General features: G+C 46.3%; 2 protein-coding genes across 2 annotated transcripts; both read left to right on the plus strand.

Annotated features, from left to right (window-relative positions):
* Positions 1–6,418: 6,418 nt before the first annotated feature.
* Positions 6,419–12,491, plus strand: METTL17 (methyltransferase like 17). The gene is made up of 14 exons (XM_054565200.1): positions 6,419–6,535; positions 6,688–6,841; positions 6,929–7,063; positions 7,942–8,023; positions 8,282–8,363; positions 8,680–8,753; positions 9,225–9,319; positions 9,962–10,032; positions 10,225–10,332; positions 10,593–10,661; positions 11,344–11,394; positions 11,655–11,747; positions 11,965–12,149; positions 12,224–12,491. The coding sequence occupies exons 1-14, from the start codon at positions 6,455–6,457 to the stop codon at positions 12,327–12,329; spliced, it is 1,386 nt and encodes a 461-aa protein (XP_054421175.1). The 5' UTR covers positions 6,419–6,454; the 3' UTR covers positions 12,330–12,491.
* A 1,220-nt stretch (positions 12,492–13,711) lies between these two features.
* SLC39A2 (solute carrier family 39 member 2) lies at positions 13,712–15,822 on the plus strand. Its single transcript, XM_054565201.1, is given in 5 exon segments — positions 13,712–13,826; positions 14,022–14,152; positions 14,392–14,442; positions 14,881–15,336; positions 15,338–15,822. Coding segments are annotated over 5 exon segments (930 nt in total). The 3' UTR covers positions 15,515–15,822.
* Positions 15,823–18,771: the final 2,949 nt, after the last annotated feature.

The raw sequence follows: 18,771 nt of genomic DNA on the forward strand, positions 1-18,771 counted from the left end.
CCCCACCAGACTTGCAACCAGGGGAGAAATAGGCAGAGGTAGCTCTTCCCCAGCTAATCCCCTGACTAACCTGTCCCCAAGGCCCCGTTTTCCCAGTGAGTTATGGCAGCCCAGCCTGGGCTCTCCTGTTGCTTCCTCCATGGTGTTCCCTTGTTCCCAGCTTTAATAAATGTGCCCTCATAAGCATCTAAACTTGGGCTGTGAAATTTTTCCTACACAAAGTCAAGAACCCACATACTACCGGCTCGCCCTAGGCAGACCTGCTCAGGGCCAGGTCCCCTGTTCAATAACAAATTAGAGTATAGGTCTCGTTGCTATTTTATTAAGAGAAACTCTGTCCTAATATTTTAACATGTATTTCTTTACTAGTGAAGTTAAATAATTTCCCCACAGTTCATTTCACTAATTATAATCCTCCCATGAATTGGCTCTTTATATCCCAGTGATCATTTTCTGACGGCTTGCCAAGGCTACAACGAAATTTCTTTCTCCCCACCTAAGCAAAGAGCCACAAATTGCTCTCTCCCTTTAAGCAGGTAATCAAATGAAGAGCTTTTTTTCCCATAAATTCTGTAGATCCATATCAAAGTAGCCCAGAAGGCAGTTTACAACCTGTTTGCTACCTAAGGCAGTTAAGATTCTCCACATTGCAGATGTTATTTTCTTTGGTAGGAGCTACAGATAAGAAATACCATATCATTTTTAGCAGATAACTAAAATATCTGGAACAGTGTACGTCTGTAAAAAAATTACCTTTCTCTCTTTTCCCTTGAAATTTGCAAAGTCTCTTCTCTAGAACTTCTCTTCTTAAACCTCAAGAATGAGAAGGAAAGGAGGAGTAGGAGTCAAGTGGTATTGACAAAGCATAGCTCAAGGACACATTCACACGGAGAACTTCTTAGCCAGCCTTGTGGTCAGTTGGTTAAGTTGTTGTGATATAAATTTGAAGGACAAAGTCTTTTTCTCTGTGAAGGGTGGGCTGAGATCCTATTCTATCTCTATACCTCCCTGCTATGGGGCTCCCCATTTCCTCTGATGGACAGTTATGCAAAGAACATGTAATATTTGCCCTGACTGGTGTGGCTCAGTTTATTGAGCATCATCCTGCAGAGTGAGAGGTCACTGGTTCAGGGCATATGCCTGGGTTGCTGGTTCCAATCAGTGTTTCTCTCCCTCTCTTTCTCCCTCCCTTCCCTTCTCTCTGAAAATAAATAAATAACATCTTTTTTAAAAAACGCATTGCATTGGAACTTCTGGCCAAGATGGAGGCAAAGATAGGTACACTTTGCCTCCTTGCACAACCAAAAGAAGGACAAGAACAAATTTAAAAACAAAAAATAACCAGAACTGCTAGAAAATCGAACTGTATGGAAGTCTGACAACCAAGGAGCTAAAGAAGAAATATTCGTCCAGACTGGTAGCGGGGCGGAGACAGGCAGCAGGGGCAGAGAGGACACGTGGCAAGGCGGGAGCTGGAGAACCAGGAATGTGAGGTGACAGCTGGAGGACCAGGTGGGAAAGGCGGCAGCTGGTGGTCTGGGTGGTCCCACATTTGCATGTGGATATACCAAGGAGAACAGCTGGGGAGAGAGACAGACATGCAACCCAGAGTTCCAGTGTGGGGAAAGAAAGCCTCAAAACCTCTAGCTGTGTAAAAACCTGTGGGGGTTGCAACAGCAGGAGAAACTCCCAGCCTCACAGGAGAGTTCATTGGAGAGACCCACAGGGTCCTAGAACATACACAAATCAAACCACCCAGCAATCAGCACCAAAAGGGCCCAATTTTCTCATGGGTAGCGGGGGAAGTGACTGAAAGCCGGTGAGAGCCAAGCAAGCAGCATTGTTCCTTCTCCAACCCCTCCCCCACATACAGCATCACAGCGCAGCAACCAGAATTGCCCTGCCCTGGAAAATACCTACTCCACCCCTTCCAACGTAGCAAGTGGGATGAGACAAAGAAATACGGCCCCAAAGAAAGAACAGATCAAAGCTCCAAAAATAGAAGTAAACCATGAACAGATAGCCAACCTATCAGATCCACAGTTCAAACCACTGGTAATCAGGATGCTCACTGAATTGGTTGAGTATGGTCACAAAATGGAGGAAGAAGTGAAGGCTATGCAAAGTGAAATAGAGAAAAATATACAGGGAACCAACAGTAAAAGGAAAGAAACCAGGACTCAAATCAACGGTTTGGAGCAGAAGAAAAAGAGAGACATTTAACCAGAACAGAATGAAGAAATAAGAATTCAAAAAATTGAAGAGAGGCTTAGGAACCTCCAGGACAACTTTAAACGTTCTAACATCCAAATCATAGGGGTTCCAGAAGGAGAAGGGGAAGAGCAAGAAATTGAAAACTTATTTGAAAAAATAATGGAGAACTTCCCCAATCTGATGAAGGAAATAGACTTCCAGGAGATTCAGGAAGCTCAGAGAGTCCAAAGAAGTTGGACCCAAGGAAACACACACCAAGGCACATCATAATTAAATTACCCTCTCCCAAGATTAAAGATAAGGAGAGAATCTTAAAAGCAGCAAGAAAAAAGGAGACTATTACCTACAAAGGAGTTCCCATAAGACCATTAGCTGATTTCGCAAAAGAAACATTGCAGGCCAGAAGGGGCTGGAAAGAAGTATTCGAAATCGTGAAAGACAAGGACCTATATCCAAGATTACTCTATCCAGCAAAGCTATCATTTAGAATGGAAGGGAAGATAAAGTGCTTCCCAGATAAGGTCAAGTTAAAGGAGCTCATTATCACCAAGCCCACATTATATGAAATGTTAAAGGGATTTATCTAAGAAAAAGAAGATCAAAAACTATGAACAGTAAAATGACAACAAACTCACAACTATCAACAACTGAATCTAAAAAAAAAAACTAAGCAAACACCTAGAGCAGGAACAGAATCACAGAAATGGAGATCCGAGGGGAGGTGGAGGGGAGATAATAGGGATAAAGGTAGAGGGAATAAGAAGCATAATAGGTAGGTACAAGATAGACAGGAGACAGAGGCAGGTTAAGAATAGTTTAAAAAATGGAGAAGGCAAAGAACTTACATGTACAACCCATGGACATGAACTAAGTTGGGGTGGGGGCGGAATGCTGGTGGGGGTGGGGTATACAGGGCAGAGGGGAATAAAGGGGAGAAAATAATGGGACAACTGTAATAGCATAATCAATAAAATATATATATAATGCATATTTACCACACTGATAATACCTTTTTACAGTATGTACTACGTAATATGTGGGAAAATTTATAGATACTATCTCATGCCACACAATTTGGCTTGGCACAATCTCACCCACCATTCAGGCTTTGATGCCTACTCCAGTTCATTTCCAAGTTCACATGTACTGCCAATCCTCATTTAGGCCAGAGCTGTTTATCTCTTGATCTCTGAAGAAACAGTGTTCTTAGAATCTTAACTCTGAACACAGCCTTCATGGCTCAAGTTAGAAACTACTCTCCTTATGTCCATACAAAAGCAATGTAAGATTTTATCTGTGGGGCTTTTTTAGAACCTTTCTAAATGTGGCTCTCTTCATGGTCAACAAATCTAAACTGCTCCTGCCCTGAAAGCTTTTTCCCCTTATCTGTACTCTAAAGAACCTCTTAAAATTCACAATACATGGCATCTAGAGAGCCATGTCTCTTCCAGGCAATCACCACATTCACACAAAATACATTTGATCCAATTCTTTTCAGGAACCTACTACGACTACCTGACTTTATCTAAGTCCTCTGTCACTTGGGATCCAGTGCAACCCATAATCCTCACCTCAGCATTCATGACTGACATGGCTCTATTCAAGGGAAACATATCTCCATATCTCTTATTCAGGCTCTTAAAAGGTGACTACATTTAAGTGACAAGACCACTTGCAAATGGCACCTTGGCCAGGATAGCAGAAAGACATCGCTTCCATGTATTAGAAGCATCTGAGCAGCAGAAGCATATAGATAAAAGACTAACTTATCAAATTTTTTCTCAGATGGCATGACTGCAATGCATTTTTATATTATGATGTATCATGGTGCCAAGCATCTATTTTATTCTTTCCCTTTGGATTCTAATGCACAACTCAGAAGGTACTCATAAAGTAGCCAATATTCCCAAAGTTGTTCATAGCACCTGAGGCACATTTTGCAACTATTTCTTTACTCTTAACTTCGTATAATATTATATATATATATGGATATAGATATGTATGTGTATATATATATATTTGAACATGTGTGGAACTTAATACTAATGGTTTATAATATTCTATGTATCTAGATAGTACTTTAAGAAATGGTAAAATCACAACATAAGTTATAGCACTTTATATGATAAAATTAAAATGATACATAGTATTTACTGTGATCATTTTAACATGTGCAACCCGATTACAATGTTAGAACATGATATGTAAAACAATTAATTTCCAAATCTAAGTATTACTTTAAGAATTGTATTGACAGTACCAGTTGCTATGGCCTTAACAGTAATATATCTACAAATTAAAATTAATTTAAAAAATAATTATCTAATAACTATAATGACTCAAGGAAGATTCGCTAATTTGACATTCATTGCTATTAGGACAAAAAAATATGTGAAAATAGAGATTGTAATGACACAGTAGTTTTGCTGAAATGAATGCAAAAAATTCAAATTTCAGCTGCATCTTTAGAAGGACAATCTGCCTACCTTCCTTCAAACAGATAACATCCAGCATACCATCAGTTCTCTGGTATTTTCAACTTGCCAGGACTTTGGAAAGATGAATTGGAAGGAACATGATTATACGGACACTAGAGAACTATTTCTGGTACAGAGGATTTGTATGACTATAGAAAGGAGACTTAAGGAGAACTACATTAGACTCCAGGGCTCTTCGTGTATTTCTGGGTCACTGATGCAATCAGCATTTGAGGTAAATGAGCGATGTCAGGAGATTTCAAGCAGAGTGAGTCATGTTTTTTGCCTCCTCCCAAACCAGGAGCCCTTAGATTCCCCTGTAGCCACCTGCACTTTCAACCATCAATGCTTTCTTTCCTTCCCACAACCATTACCTTTCCCATTCCCACAATCCTCACCAACCAGAACAGAAACCATCTTTAGTTCAAACAATACTACATCAAGAGCTGGCATAACGCTAGAGAATGACTCCATTAAAGAGAACATCAAGATCAAGGGGAGGAAATATCTTGATTATTTTCAAAAGATATCAATTCCCAGCAAGGAGCCAGAGAAGGCTATAAGAAAGCATAGAATGAATGTGATTTTTAAATGAGATTGGAACAGGAAAGGGTGAAATAAGAACAGGCATGAGAACCACAGGACAGGAGGGTGAGCTGAGTTAGCTGGGTGCATGGTGACTAGAAGTCAGGGGTGACTTAGGAACAGAACTGTGAACCGGAAAAAGGAAGAACCATGCCAACCACAGGAGCCACTGCATCCCCATGGACTCGCCTGGAATGTCTGACACCAACTAAGTAGAGAGGTCAGTCAAGGACAGCAAACCCCTCTCCCTTGCTCCCAGCAGAGAGCGTCTCTCCCTCTTCATAACTCTTGGGTTTTGTATACAGGGACATCTGTAGGACAGACAAACACCGTCCCCGTGGCAAGTACATACACATCCACTTGCATAGGTACAAAGGGATGGGCCTTTCTCCCTCTTCTAAAGATTACCTTTCTAACATAACAGTGTTACCTGTACAGGTGAATGTGCTGAGAAGACCAGCTTTCCCTTCCATAATTCACAGCAGCAGCCACTGCCAGTCAAGGCTAACGCTCGTTGGAGTTATTTGCCTTTTCCTCATATTTTGCCACAGCTTAAAAATCAGGACTTTTACTGATACTCTATCTGTCCTCATACTAAGCTCCTATGTTCTTTTTGACACCAAGCTTTGCTTTCATGAGAAACAAGAGCAGGAGACATGGGAGAAGTCAATGATGATTCATCTTGGAGAAAAACATCCTTAAAAAAAAAAAAATACTTTCTTCATTTTTAGAGAGGGGAAAGGAGAGAGAGAGGGAAACATCAATGAGTGGTTGCCTCTCAGGCAGCAGGACCAAGACGGCAGAGTTCTCCAGAGAAACAGTCAAGGGAAAGCAGGCAGTTAACTCATGCAAAAAATCGCCTGTTTGTCTATCATGCAGTCCTAGGGATCCCAGGAAAGGAACCAACCCCCTAGATTTGGGAACGCAGAGACCGTCTCAAAGGAGGTCACTTCGCTTCCAGCTGGTTACGTCAGAACTGAGATCCTAGTCTAACCCTTGTACTCTTATCCTCCGAGGTGATTTACATATCGATTTGTTTATTGGCTATTAGCAAGCACTCGCTCTCCTCATTGGCTGATACTGTCCGTGCCCACGTTCTGCTGAGGGTGTTCTCGGCGGCGGGTGAGACTGAGGGTCAGAGGCACCTACATTTCCGTTTCCGGTTCGCCTCCGGAGCCATGGCGACTGTGGGAGGCCCGAGGTATCTGCTGACGTTAGGCAGATGGCGCCGGAGCGTTGGAGTTGCACCCCAGTCGCGGGTGAGTGGCTACTCTCCCTGCCCCCGGAGGGACTCTGGATCTCCGGAACAGCTCCGCGCAGAGCGGGAGCGCTCTCGGCAGCTCCTCCCTGAGCGAGTTCCCGCAGCCTTCCTTTATGCCCCGCACGCAGCTTTTCCCCCCCGGTTCTGCAGGCTCATGCCGCCATCGTGCCCGGCGTATCCCAGGTGGATAACAGGTCCGATTTTCTGGGGAAGAGGCCCCATCGCCGGCACCCCGGCATCCTGCAGCTGCCGCGCGTGCGGCTGCCTCAAGCCCTGGCTGACACCGCGCAGTTACTGCTGCTCGGTGAGTAACGTTGGGGAAAAAGGAAGCGCGAAAAGTGGAGACTGTGCCTGTATAAAACGGATGCCGCTTTTCGTCTTTGGCCCTTAGAGAGTTCAGTGCCCAATGTGGAGAAGCAGGTGCAAGCGTTGACCAATTATCTCTGGAGCCGGCATTTACCCGTAGAACCAGAGGAGTTGCAAAGACGGGCAGTACATCTTGAGAAAAAATTCCTGGAAAACCCAGGTAGGACTTAAGAATTATTAAAGGGTAGGTCAAATGGAAAAGTCAGTGAGGAATGAAGAGCAAGACAGAATTTTAGTCTCTCAAGTAGGTAGTGCAGTTTCTTACTTGATTTTCTGGACAGAGTTATCACGATGATACCTTACTAAGAGAAGATAGATTACTTCAGAGATTGCCCTTGGGTCTTTGGTGAAGGTCAATGAGTGCTATAGTACTGTCTTGTCAAAATCTAGATCTTTGTTTTTTTCCTCCAATTCGGCTGGATTAGACCAAGTTTTTATTCAGGTGAACTAAAGTCCCTATATAGCTCCCTGTCCAGTGCTGAAAACTTCAGGGATAGAAGAATAAGTGTAATTCCTCAAGTTATTTTCATGATTGTGAGGTCCTTCATCTTACAGACCTGCCTTTTATTCATTGTGCATTCCCTGTACTTCCCACAGTACTGGGCTCATAATAGGCGCTTAGCATATGAAGTAGTACTAAACTGAACATAATCATGACTTAAGATTTCCAAACCGATTGCTCCCTGTAGGAACATGTAGGAGATGTCACAACCTTAAGTTTGGGGGAAGTGAGGAAATTCACAAAATGTTGTCCTTTTTCTTATCCTTTAAATCTTTACTACAGTTCCCTGGGATGGGATGGATCAAGAAAATAAACTGCTCTTAGAGACAAAATACCATTTAATACACTCTGACAGTAGCAGCGGTGATTGTTATTATTCTCACCTAAAATTTTTCTCTAGAATTGGCTTCTCTCTTAAGCTTTGAAGCTTTACCAAGGTGGAAGCTGGGGAGTAATGGGCAGGCAATATATTCAAATACTGGATTTGAGCCATGTTCTTCCTAGGTCCTCACTTCCAGTCCTTGTTCTCATCCCAGACTCACCTCAGACAGAGGAGAAACTTCGTGGAGCTGTGCTACATGCCCTGCGTAAAACTACCTATCATTGGCAAGAACTGAGGTAAGGGGGGCTAGAGGAACTGCCGAAGAAGGAAAAGTTTGTCTTTTTAAAGAGAGTTGGACAAGTACAGTTGCACAATTTTGTGCTTCAAAAAGCAACCTAGTTTTCAGGGCTCCCCAGGTCTCTCTTCTATGTAGTGAAGGGAGAGTGCTGACCAGGAAGAGCCCTTTCCAAAGATTTTACTGCCTAAAAATCTAGAGGTAGCTATGGGATAGAGGTTATTTCCTAGTGGAAATGACTCTCTCGTTTTTCTGGCAGCTACAACGAGGGACTGAGCCTGGTATATATGGCCGCAAGACTGGATGGTGGCTTTGCAGCAGTCTCCAGGGCATTCCATGAGGTGAAAGTCCCATAACTTCCAACCTGAACTTTTTTTACCATCAGTTCCCTTATTCATAAAGTAGTCTTCTAGGGTAGGATTCTTGGAACATTTCATGTGCATTTGTTTAAGAGGCTTTATCCTCTATTGGGATGTTGTGACCCAGGAAAGGATTAGAATCACTGTTTTAGGAGCTTCCTGTTATAAAAGTATTTGTATTACTTCTCAAAATACAGTCACATCTCATTCCCTCTGTCTCGGTCTCCTAATTCGTATTTAGCAAGGCCCTAAATGAATGTCTACTTACCCTGTGGTGCGGTGTTATATATTTCTTCAGATCCAGACTCAAATTCCAGAGTTTCAGCCACAAACCTTGATGGACTTTGGATCAGGTACTGGTTCTGTCACCTGGTGAGTATCTTTCTCTCGATCCATTGTAGCTATAGAGAGCCCTGCTTATACCACTCCAGTATCAAGACACTGGAAAACCAGAGGAAGAATAGGAAAGTTGGGAATTGGTATGTTCCTTCCCTCAGAATAGGCAGGACATGAGAAGGTACATGGATTAGGGCCAGAACTTAAATGTCAAGTGAAAAGAGACCCATGTTTAGAAACCAAAAAAAACGGGAAAGGATTTAATGTAGGGCATAAGTTTTATATATCATCATCAAAATGTTTTTTGCTTACAAGTAGTTTTTTTGAGTCTGCCTTTTTTTTTTTTTTTAAGGAGTTGTAAATTAAATAAGAAAATAGCATTGTTAGTTTTTCCAACATTTTGACGTAACATTCTGTTTCCCCAGAAGTGGGCTTCATGATAGAGGGGTCTCTTGTAGTAATGATTCTTTGTCATGAAAACTGGTGGTTTATATTTTGTCATATTAGGGCTGCTCATAGTGTTTGGGGCCAGAGCCTACGTGAATACATGTGTGTGGACAGTTCAGCTGCCATGTTGAATTTGGCAGAAAAACTACTGAAAGGTAAGGACAAGGTATAAGGAAGGGCTTTTCTAAAGTTGAAGGAATTAAGAAAGCCAAGGAATACTAAAAAATGTGTTTTATTCGAGGGTAAAGGGGATAGCTAAAAGTTAAAGATGAATCTGGTCTCCTTTCACTGTTATGATCAAACAGAGGGTGATGGAGGCCTTTATTGGACTGTGGATGGGTTGGGTACTATTAACAGGACAGATTATCCACCATTCTCCCTTTCCTTTTTAATATGCCCTTACCCTATGCATCTCACTCTCACCTAGCATTTTTCTTTATTCTCAGGGCCGTGTTTCTTAACAGAATATCACTTCAGTTTATACCTATACACCAGCCATTTTCAACCTTTTTCATCCCATGGCACACATAAACTAATTACTAAGATTCTTCAGCACACCAAAAAATATATTTTTGGCCGATCTGACAAAAAAAGTCGATATAATTTTGATTCACTCACACTGGATGGCTCTTGTTTCGTTTGCTGTTGCCATTTTTTAATTTGACATTCTAAGGGAAAAGAGGTCAGTGCCCCGACTAAAGACTCAGGTGTTGCATATTTTAAAAATTCTTGGGACACACTGGTTGAAAATCACTACTATACACTCAGAGTTGGCACACCTTTGCTTTCCTTTATAGGTGGTTCAGAATATGGGGAGCCGTATGTTCCAGGTGTCTTTTTCAGACAGTTTCTACCAGTATCACCCAAGGCAAGTGGCAATGTGTAGAATATGCTAAATGTGGAATTTGGCAGGTGGAAAACTATTGGCCTCAGTTTTGCAGCCCAGTATTGAGTGTTAGAAGACAAAAGACAGCAGAAGAAATTTAGGGAGATAGAAGTTCATTGTGCTCTGGGAAGCGGGTGAGAGCGGGTCGGTCACAGTCCTTGTCTTCGTCCTCAGGTGCAGTTCAGTGTGGTGGTATCAGCCTTCTCCCTAAGTGAACTTCCCAGCAAGGCTGACCGCACTGAAGTGGTCCAAACCTTGTGGCGCAAGACAAGTAATTTTCTGGTAAGTTGAAATCCCTTTTGCCCTTCAAGTTTTAAAGCTGCTTCACAGTTTTTATGTTTTTCCTTCTCTACATTAGAGCTTATCTTCATTCTCAACCATTTTTTTCTCCTGCATAGATTCCTTTGTCCCTCTTTTAAGGTCACCATCCCCATCTTATATATAATGACTGCTATTCCACCTGTGAATGCTCTTACAGAGCTACTGACATTTGTGTCTTCATGTAATTCAGGGCTTCTGCTTATTATCCCTTTTGTGAATAGATACTGGTGGAGAATGGAACAAAAGCTGGGCACGGCCTTCTCATGGAAGCCAGGGACCTGGTCCTTAAGGTAAGATTCTTTCTCCCTCTCACCCTCCTGCCCCCACCTACCTGTCACTAGTTTACTGGTGCTTCCTTGAAAACTGAAAAGACTGCCATACAAAGGTAAGAGTGACTCTTAGGATAGTAGGCTTGTCAAGTCATTATGATGTGGGTGGTGGTGGGCAAACTAGGGCCTGTGGATCAAACCTGGCCTGCCACCTGTGTTTGTATGAGCCAGACTCTGTTGGGTAAGGCTTCTTTCACACTCCAAATGGCAGACTTGAGTTGTTGGGACAGGAGCACATTTTGGATACTTTATGGGCCTTTAAAAAAAAAAAAAAAAAAAGCTTGCTGATCCCTGATCTAGGACATGACTGAACCAAAAACTTTATCTCTTTGAAATTGTATCAGCCTGTGTATAATCATGAACTTATTTTAATTGTCCTGGAGTGGGATTTTTGAGAGTAGAGGTTGCTGACAAGGAGAGCACCATCCTATGTGCCAAGTTCCTGCCTTTCTCCTGCTGCAAAGAGAAGCTCTTTGTTTAGAGTATTAGAGAGGCAGCCAGCTTAACTCAAAGAACATAGTCAAAAATTACCAGAATTGAATGTTAAAGGAACCATCAATTGACTGAGTGCAGAAATTGACTTATGAGAGTAGACCACTCAGGCCCAGATTTTTTTTTTTTTTTTAATTTTCTTTGATTTCAGGGAAAGGAGACATCACCGCTGGACCCTCGACCTGGTTTTGTCTTTGCCCCAGTGAGTATTACTCCTGCCTTTCCCAGCATGCAAAGATCTGAGCTCAGCTCTGTCTAGGACAAGCGAGAGGCAAACCTAAGCCACCCTCCGCTGCTTCGTGTCCCTATCCAATTTCTTCTTTGTGGATTCCCTGCTCCCCCTGCCCCCTGCTCCTGTGCTCCCTTATCCTTAGCCCTTCCTGACCCTATCACTCTTAGTTTTTGAGTTTTATGATCTGTGGTTCTTTTGTCTTACCTCATGTTTTTTATGTGTGTTTACAGTGTCCCCATGAACTTCCTTGTCCCCAGTTGACAGCACCTAAGCCCCTGGCCTGTAGCTTTTCCCAGGCTTACCATCCCATCCCCTTCAGCTGGGTACGTACCCTGGGAATGTTACAGCAGGGAGGAGATAGCTTGGGAAGGCAGGATGAAAACCAAACCAGAGGTGGAGGAGCAGGAAAATTCAGAGTAGCCTGGAGATCGTAGGGCCTGAATGTGCATGACGCAGAATATGGAAAGGGCTGCAGGAATGGGGGTCAACATTTTTTCCCATGTCTTTTTCCCTGTAACAGTCTCTCTATCCTTACCTTAGAACAAGAAGCCAAAGGAGGAAAAGTTCTCAATGGTAATCCTTGCCCGGGGGTCTCCAGAGGAGGCCAGGCGCTGGCCCCGAATCACGCAGCCCGTCCTTAAACGGCCACGCCATGTGCATTGTCACCTGTGCTGTCCCGATGGGCATATGCAGCATGCTGTGATCACAGCCCGCCGGCATGGCAGGTACAGAGGCTGTGACCCAAATTAGTGGGAGGTGGCCGGAACCTACAGCCCTCAATGGCCGCTCTGTTTCACAGGGATTTGTATCGCTGTGCCCGTGTCAGCTCCTGGGGCGATCTTTTACCTGTGACCACGCCGTCTGAGCTTCCTCCGTCCCCTGCTGAAGATCCCCCTGAGAGCTGACAAGGATCTGTAACAAGAGTGTTCTTGTATCATGCCTGCCAAGGCGAACGCTACCTGGTATCCAGGATGGGAGTGCTGGTATCCCTGTATGTCTGCATTTGTTTGAGGTTTTAATAATAATTAAACGTTTTCAAAGAATGGAAATGGATCTTGTGATTCTTAAAAGATATAGAGGTCAGTTGTCACAGCTGTAATGAAGCAAGTCCTCAGAGTTTCAATGCCTTTCTTCCCACACAAATCTCAAGCTCGCCCTCTCCTATGAGAATCCTGCTCCTTCCACCAGAGACCAGGACTTCGAGGGGAAGTGATCTGGGGTAGTGGGGAAAACGGCCCCCAGCACTCTGAGAACTGGCTCAACAGGTCTCGAGGTTGTTAGGACACCTGAATAGGGGGCCAGCAGCTGCTTAGCCTCTGGTTTTTCGCCCTCCTTTCTTTTCTCTTCATCTCTCTCAGGGCTCCTCAGCTCCCCCAGAGTTTGCCTCATGAGTTTTCCTCAAGAACTGATCCCATCCGGACTGAATCCTCCATCTCCACCCCTAAATGTCCAGGCAGGTCCTTCAGTTTGCTTGGTTCATTTCTGTTTTCCCCTCGGCCTTGCTGTTTCAGAGCGGGAGCAACTTTCTTTGTATTAAAACTCTTAGTTCCTCTCCCACCACATATATGAAACAGGCACAGTGAGAAGTGGTAACAGTATCAATGTTGTCATATACTAGAAATCTCAATGCCCCACTAGACATTTCCATGCCTGGATCTATTTTCCTGGGGTTACAGGAAAGCGGAGTCCCCTCATGTACTAATTCCCAGAGTGGCCAGAGCACCACCCCTCAGCCCCACCTCCTTCCTACCTCCTGGAGGCTCCAAATCCCCTCTGAAAGGATATGGTTCAGGTATCAGCATAGCAACCTATAAGCCTTGGGTTCGGGTAGAGAGGGTATGGAAGGCTTATATCAGATGTCCTGAGTGAAGCAGGACCAGATTATCCCCAACACAAAGTAGCTGGGAAGTAGCTACCATAGACGGTCCCATTTTGGATTAGGCCAGCCCCAGGCATGAACAAAGACAGTCTGCAGCCCTTGGATTAGTCATGGAACTGAAGAGAAGACAGCACAGGGTTGTACCTGGCTGGGAGTCTGGAGTTTCCAGTTTGGTGTGGGCCAGGGGAGGGGCCTCCATGTAGGGGGCGGGCAGGAAGCTGGGGCAGGGCCCCAGCCAGCTATGCAAGACTGCGCAAGCAAAGGCAGCACCAAACAGAGAAGACCCAACAGCCTCCTGAAACTTGGGGAGTGGACGCCACAGCTTTGACCTCTTAAGGCACCATTCCTGCTCCAAAGCTTGTAACTCCATCTGTCATCTGAGGTCTCTGCTTGTCCTGTACCCCAAGGATGGAGCCACTTCTCGGAGTAAAAATTGGCTGCCTGTTTGCCCTGCTGGCTCTCACCCTCGCCTGTGGCCTTACCCCCATCTGCTTCAAATGGTTCCAGATTAAGGCAGCCACAGGTACAGCCCTTCTGCATCTTTGGCCCATAACCTAAGTCTGACTTCAACCCTGTCACCCTATCCTGACACCTTGCTCTGATTCTCTGGCTACCCCAAGCTTGGATGTTGGACGCTGCCTGCTGCTCTTCAGTCACTTTTGTCCATCTCATTTCGTCACTCATTGTCAGCTGGATTGCCGCTCTTGCTTTTCATTAGGTCGTCACCGCCGGGTCCTCAGCCTCCTGGGCTGCCTTTCTGCGGGTGTCTTCCTGGGGGCGGGGTTCATGCACATGACTGCTGAAGCCCTGGAGGGAATTGAATCGGAGATCCAGAAGTTCATGATGCAGGTGAGCCGCTGAGTAGCAATGCTGAGAGGCCAGAATGATGAGCAGAAAGAACCACGGGGAGAAAGGGGGAAAGGATGGAGCCAAGGACATGGGTGGACCAGGAGGGAAGATGACAGCGCGTGTGTTCTGTGGAATGATGACAACGGGCCAGACTGAGCTTTAAGGACAGCAGTGGGGCTGAAGGGACGGGAAGCTGAGCTGCCCCATCCCCCATCTAATTTCTGCTTTTCTCTCCCTAGAACAGGACAGAGAGTGCGGGAAATTCTTCTGGTGATGCTGATTCACCTTACGTGAGTATCTCTCACCGCCAACCTGGAGGGTGAGGAGAACCAGAGACTCTCATACCCAGGCCCTTTTGAGGCGGGACTGTGAGGAATGCCAGGGATCCTTCTGGTCCTCGGCTCAGACACTGCAGGGAAGGGAGGAGCCAACCCAGTCCTTTTGGGCTTATGGAACCCCAGACACATTCTTTCCTTCTTTACTCTTTATTCTCTCCTTCTTCCCCTGGACACTTAGACATGCTCCCCATATCTCACCCCTGCTGACACTGTGTCCCTTTTTCCCGCTGCGTTCTCGTTGCATGTCCATGTCCCGTCCCGGCTTCGTTCCCCCACCCTTTCTAATGCCCTAGTCCCACATTTCCATTCTCTCCAGTCTCCCATCCCACCTCCTCCCACTGCGCTTTCTTCTTTCCTTTCCTGACCCATAGCCCCTCTCTCTGTTCCCAGACAGACTATCCCTACGGAGAGCTCGTCATCTCCCTGGGCTTCTTCTTCGTCTTCCTTTTGGAGTCGCTGGCATTGCAGGGCTGTCCTGGAGCAGATGGAGGATCAAAAGTGCAGGAGGAGGAAATGGGTGGGGCTCGTGTCCTTGGCCTCCACAGTCACGGACCTCCCCCCTCCCCCTCGCGGAGTCCCTTTCGAGCCCTCGTCCTCTTGCTCTCACTCTCCTTCCACTCAGTGTTCGAAGGCCTGGCTGTGGGGCTGCAGACAACAGTAGCCGCTACCGTGCAGCTCTGTCTTGCTGTCCTGGCTCACAAGGGGCTCATAGTGTTTGGGGTAGGACTGCGGCTGGTGCAGACAGGCACGGGCTCCCGATGGGCCGTGTTCTCCATCCTGTCGTTTGCTCTCATGTCCCCCCTGGGCCTGGCCCTAGGGCTGGCTGTGGCTGGAGGCGATGCCGAAGGGGGGCCGAGGCTTAGCCCAGGCTGTGTTAGAGGGTGTGGCAGCTGGCACCTTCTTATACGTCACCTTCCTAGAAGTTCTCCCCCGGGAGCTAGCTGGTCCTGAGGCCCCTCTGGTCAAGTGGGGCTGTGTAGCTGCTGGTTTTGCCTTCATGGCCTTTATTGCCTTGTGGGCCTGAGAGATTCCTGACTTTTCTGGGGACCCATCTAGAATGCTGTCCCTACCACGAGAAGACACCTCCCAGAAGGCTTTGGCCCTCAGGCATTTCTTCACTGAGACTGAGTGGCATTCACTGGACAGCATTCCCACGAGCTGGATCCCAGATTTTCCTAACGGAGATACCACTGCCCATCCAGGACTCAGAAAAGGATGTTTATGTTTGGTTGAGTGCTCATAGATTGGAGAATTGATAGAAAGACCACTGCTCCAGATTTGACTCTTGTTCCATTTTTGCTACTATGTGTAATAAAATGTCCATTTTAGCCTCCCCTTCAGCCATGCTATACTTCATTCCTCCGGGCTGCCTGCGAGCTGCCCAGTGGAGTGGGGAGCGGGAAGGGTGAGTGCTGGATGCAGCCTGCGCTTCTGGAATCAGGGCCCCGGGCCAGTTTGTCATTCGCAGTCAGGCCCCCCGGACATGGGAGCATTGCTGAAATTCCAACAACCCTGCTCTCACCTTGCCTACAGGTGTTGAGATCCTGAGCCAGATTTCCCAGCATTTAGAGAAGAAGAGGTGTAAAAACAGAAAGCGTGGGGATCTAGGTTTTTCCTACATACACTAACCACACCCACCCCACTCCCAGAGCCTATTATCAGCCACCCACGAGCCCTACAGACTCTTGAGATCAGGCTCCATGGAGCCTACTTCCATCTGGTTTCTATTTTTCACACTGAGCCCTGTTTGGCCTTAGGGACAGGATTGCTCTTTGAGCCTCTGTCTCCTTCCATCTGCCCTGTGCTGGGGGATTAAGAAGCGCTGTGTTTGGAAAGGGATAAAGGCGCCAGATAGATTCCAAGGGCGATTACTTGGCTCTGCCACGACGCGGTGGCTTTCCTCGGCCTGCCCTACCTGCCGCTGTGCCTCTGGCCCCTCTCCATTGGACCACTGGTCTTTCAGGTGAGTAACCCCTACAATGTGTTGCTTCTCTTAAAAACCGCACAAGTACAAAAACTGAAGGTCTGGAATTGAGGAGGAGCAGGACGGCTGTGGTCCCGCCCCTGGCCCGTGGGGTGGAGGAATATCTCAGGCACGGAGGAGAGACGGGAAGGGAAGTGTGCCCTGTGAGCTCAGGCTCACGCACCCATTTGCCCCGTCGAATACTCTCCGTGTAGAGGCCCAAGTGGCCTTCACATGGGCAAGGTCTCCTGAGTTTCACTCTCGTCTCATTTCATTCCTGTCTTCTGTCCATCCCATTCCCCTCCCCACAAATTAAGGTGTATAAACCTCATCACCAGCCCAGCTCACGCTGCCTGGGATCAGTGAAAAGCCGAGCTAAAGGCAAAACTAAATAAAAATGTCTGACACAGGAAATAATTTCCCTGAAGCAGCATCCTGTTCTGTTTCCCTTCACTGTTAAACGCACTCACTCATAACACACTCAGAAGAGGGCCTCGGATGCTGTTATAGTAACAGAGCTGCCACACTGAGCATCTGCCATGTGCCAGGCACTCTGCTGTCACTTCCACATATATTCTCTCCCCTTCCCAACCCTGCCAGGGAGATGTTATCCCCGTGGTTGTAAGTCCAGGGAAACACAAAGTTAAATAACTTGATCGCCTAACTGGACTTCAAACCCACGTTTTTGTAATGCTGAGAAAAGCTCCAAGTATAGATTCTCTTCTCCTTCTTACCTTTCCCTGCCCCACCTTTACCTTACCTGTACCTCCTGCCTTATATGTTAGTGTCTCCGGAGAAAGCAGAGAGCACATTGGATAATTGAGGCAAGTTCAATACAGGGAGTGTGTAGAAGGTGTGGGCAGAGTTAGGACAGAGCGACAAACGCTGGTGCGACACCCTGGGGCTGAGTAATAGCAATGCTGGTACCTGGGCTGAAGAGAAGGAACAGTTCCAGAAACTCGAGAGAGCCACCCGCTGAGCGCTGCGGGTCCTGGTAGCGAGAACAACCAGCCTGCAGGGGCTCGGCAAGGAGTGCTCTGAAGCCTCACCTCCGTCCCTGCTGCTACAATTTCACTGTTTGGGCACCTTCGGAGACTTGCCCCTTAACATCGCTCTGGGAGTTCCACACTTTTCAAACTGACACCTCAAGGCTCTCATCACTGTATTCTTCAGTTTTATTCTCCTACCCATTGGACCTCCCTTAGCTATCTTGGACTAATGTCCCTAAAGTCAGGGAAACACATTCCTTGAGAATGGGAGGAAGAGGAGTCCTGAGGCTGAAGCAGAGACAAAAAGTAAAGAGTTCGTGGTTCAGCTTCTGTGAAGTCACCCCACCTCTCCTCTGAGCCTTTGAGCTCTGATCTTGAGAATGGGCAGGACCATGCACAATGGTTATCGGGCCCTCCCTGTGTCCCGAACGCAGAATCACCAAGAGCAATTGGAGACTCAGGAAGCGAACTGGGAACTGGGGAAAGTCAGGAAGAACCATGCCAACCACAGGGGGGCACTGCCTCCCCATGGACTCGCCTGCAATGTTTGGGATGAACGAAGCAGAGAGGTCAGTCAAGGACAGCAAACCCCTCTCCCTTGCTCCCAGCCGAGAGCATCTCTCCCTCTGCCTAACTCTTGGGTTTTGTATCCAGGGACATCTGTAGGACAGACACACACCATCCCCATGACAGGTACATACACACCCATTCACACAGGTGCACAGGAATGAGCTTTTCTCCCTCTTTCGAAGATTATTCTGCTAACACAACAGTGTTTTCTGTGCAGTTTAATGTGCTGACAAGACATACCCTCCCTTCTTCCATATGCCCAGCAGCAGCTATAGGCAGTCAAGGCTGATGCTGGTTGGAGTTCTCTGCTTTTTCTTTGTAGTTTTGTTTACCCAGATGCTAGGTGGGCTGATGATTCCAATTATGCTGCATTTAAGGACCTGCCACCTGCCCTGTGTGTGGTCACCCAGTGCCCTCACCCCTTCTGATCCTGGCCTGCTGCATTTAAAATAGACTTGGACCTATGAGAGTGATGAACTGCTCAAGAATCAAGAGCATGTTCCATGCCCCACTTCCACGTCAGCGTGTCAGCACCAGACATCAAGCTGCACTAGTCGTCAGCTCAGTTTCACTGAGAAGAGTGTGTAATTGCCTGTGGGGTTTCCATAAAGTAATCTGGCAAATGACCTTGTAACATTCCATCCGCAGTACTCTGGCCACTAATACTATAAAGTGCCTTCTCGTTTTTACTTCTTGTGCATCAAGAGCCCATGCGTTAGCCTGCAACAGCCACAGAGTATCTGAAGTTCTCTTGATGAT

The sequence above is a fragment of the Pteronotus mesoamericanus genome, unplaced genomic scaffold, assembly GCF_021234165.1.
Source record: "Pteronotus mesoamericanus isolate MK-2021 breed Mesoamerican mustached bat unplaced genomic scaffold, CSHL_Meso_final contig_164, whole genome shotgun sequence".
NCBI lineage: Eukaryota > Metazoa > Chordata > Mammalia > Chiroptera > Mormoopidae > Pteronotus > Pteronotus mesoamericanus.

Coding starts and splice junctions, on each gene's coding strand:
- METTL17 (XM_054565200.1), top strand. CDS start 6,455: ATGGCGACTGTGGGAGGCCCGAGGTATCTGCTGACGTTAGGCAGATGG. Junction 7,064..7,941: donor AAAATTCCTGGAAAACCCAG/GTAGGACTTAAG, acceptor TTCTCATCCCAG/ACTCACCTCAGACAGAGGAG. Junction 11,748..11,964: donor ATCCCATCCCCTTCAGCTGG/GTACGTACCCTG, acceptor TCCTTACCTTAG/AACAAGAAGCCAAAGGAGGA.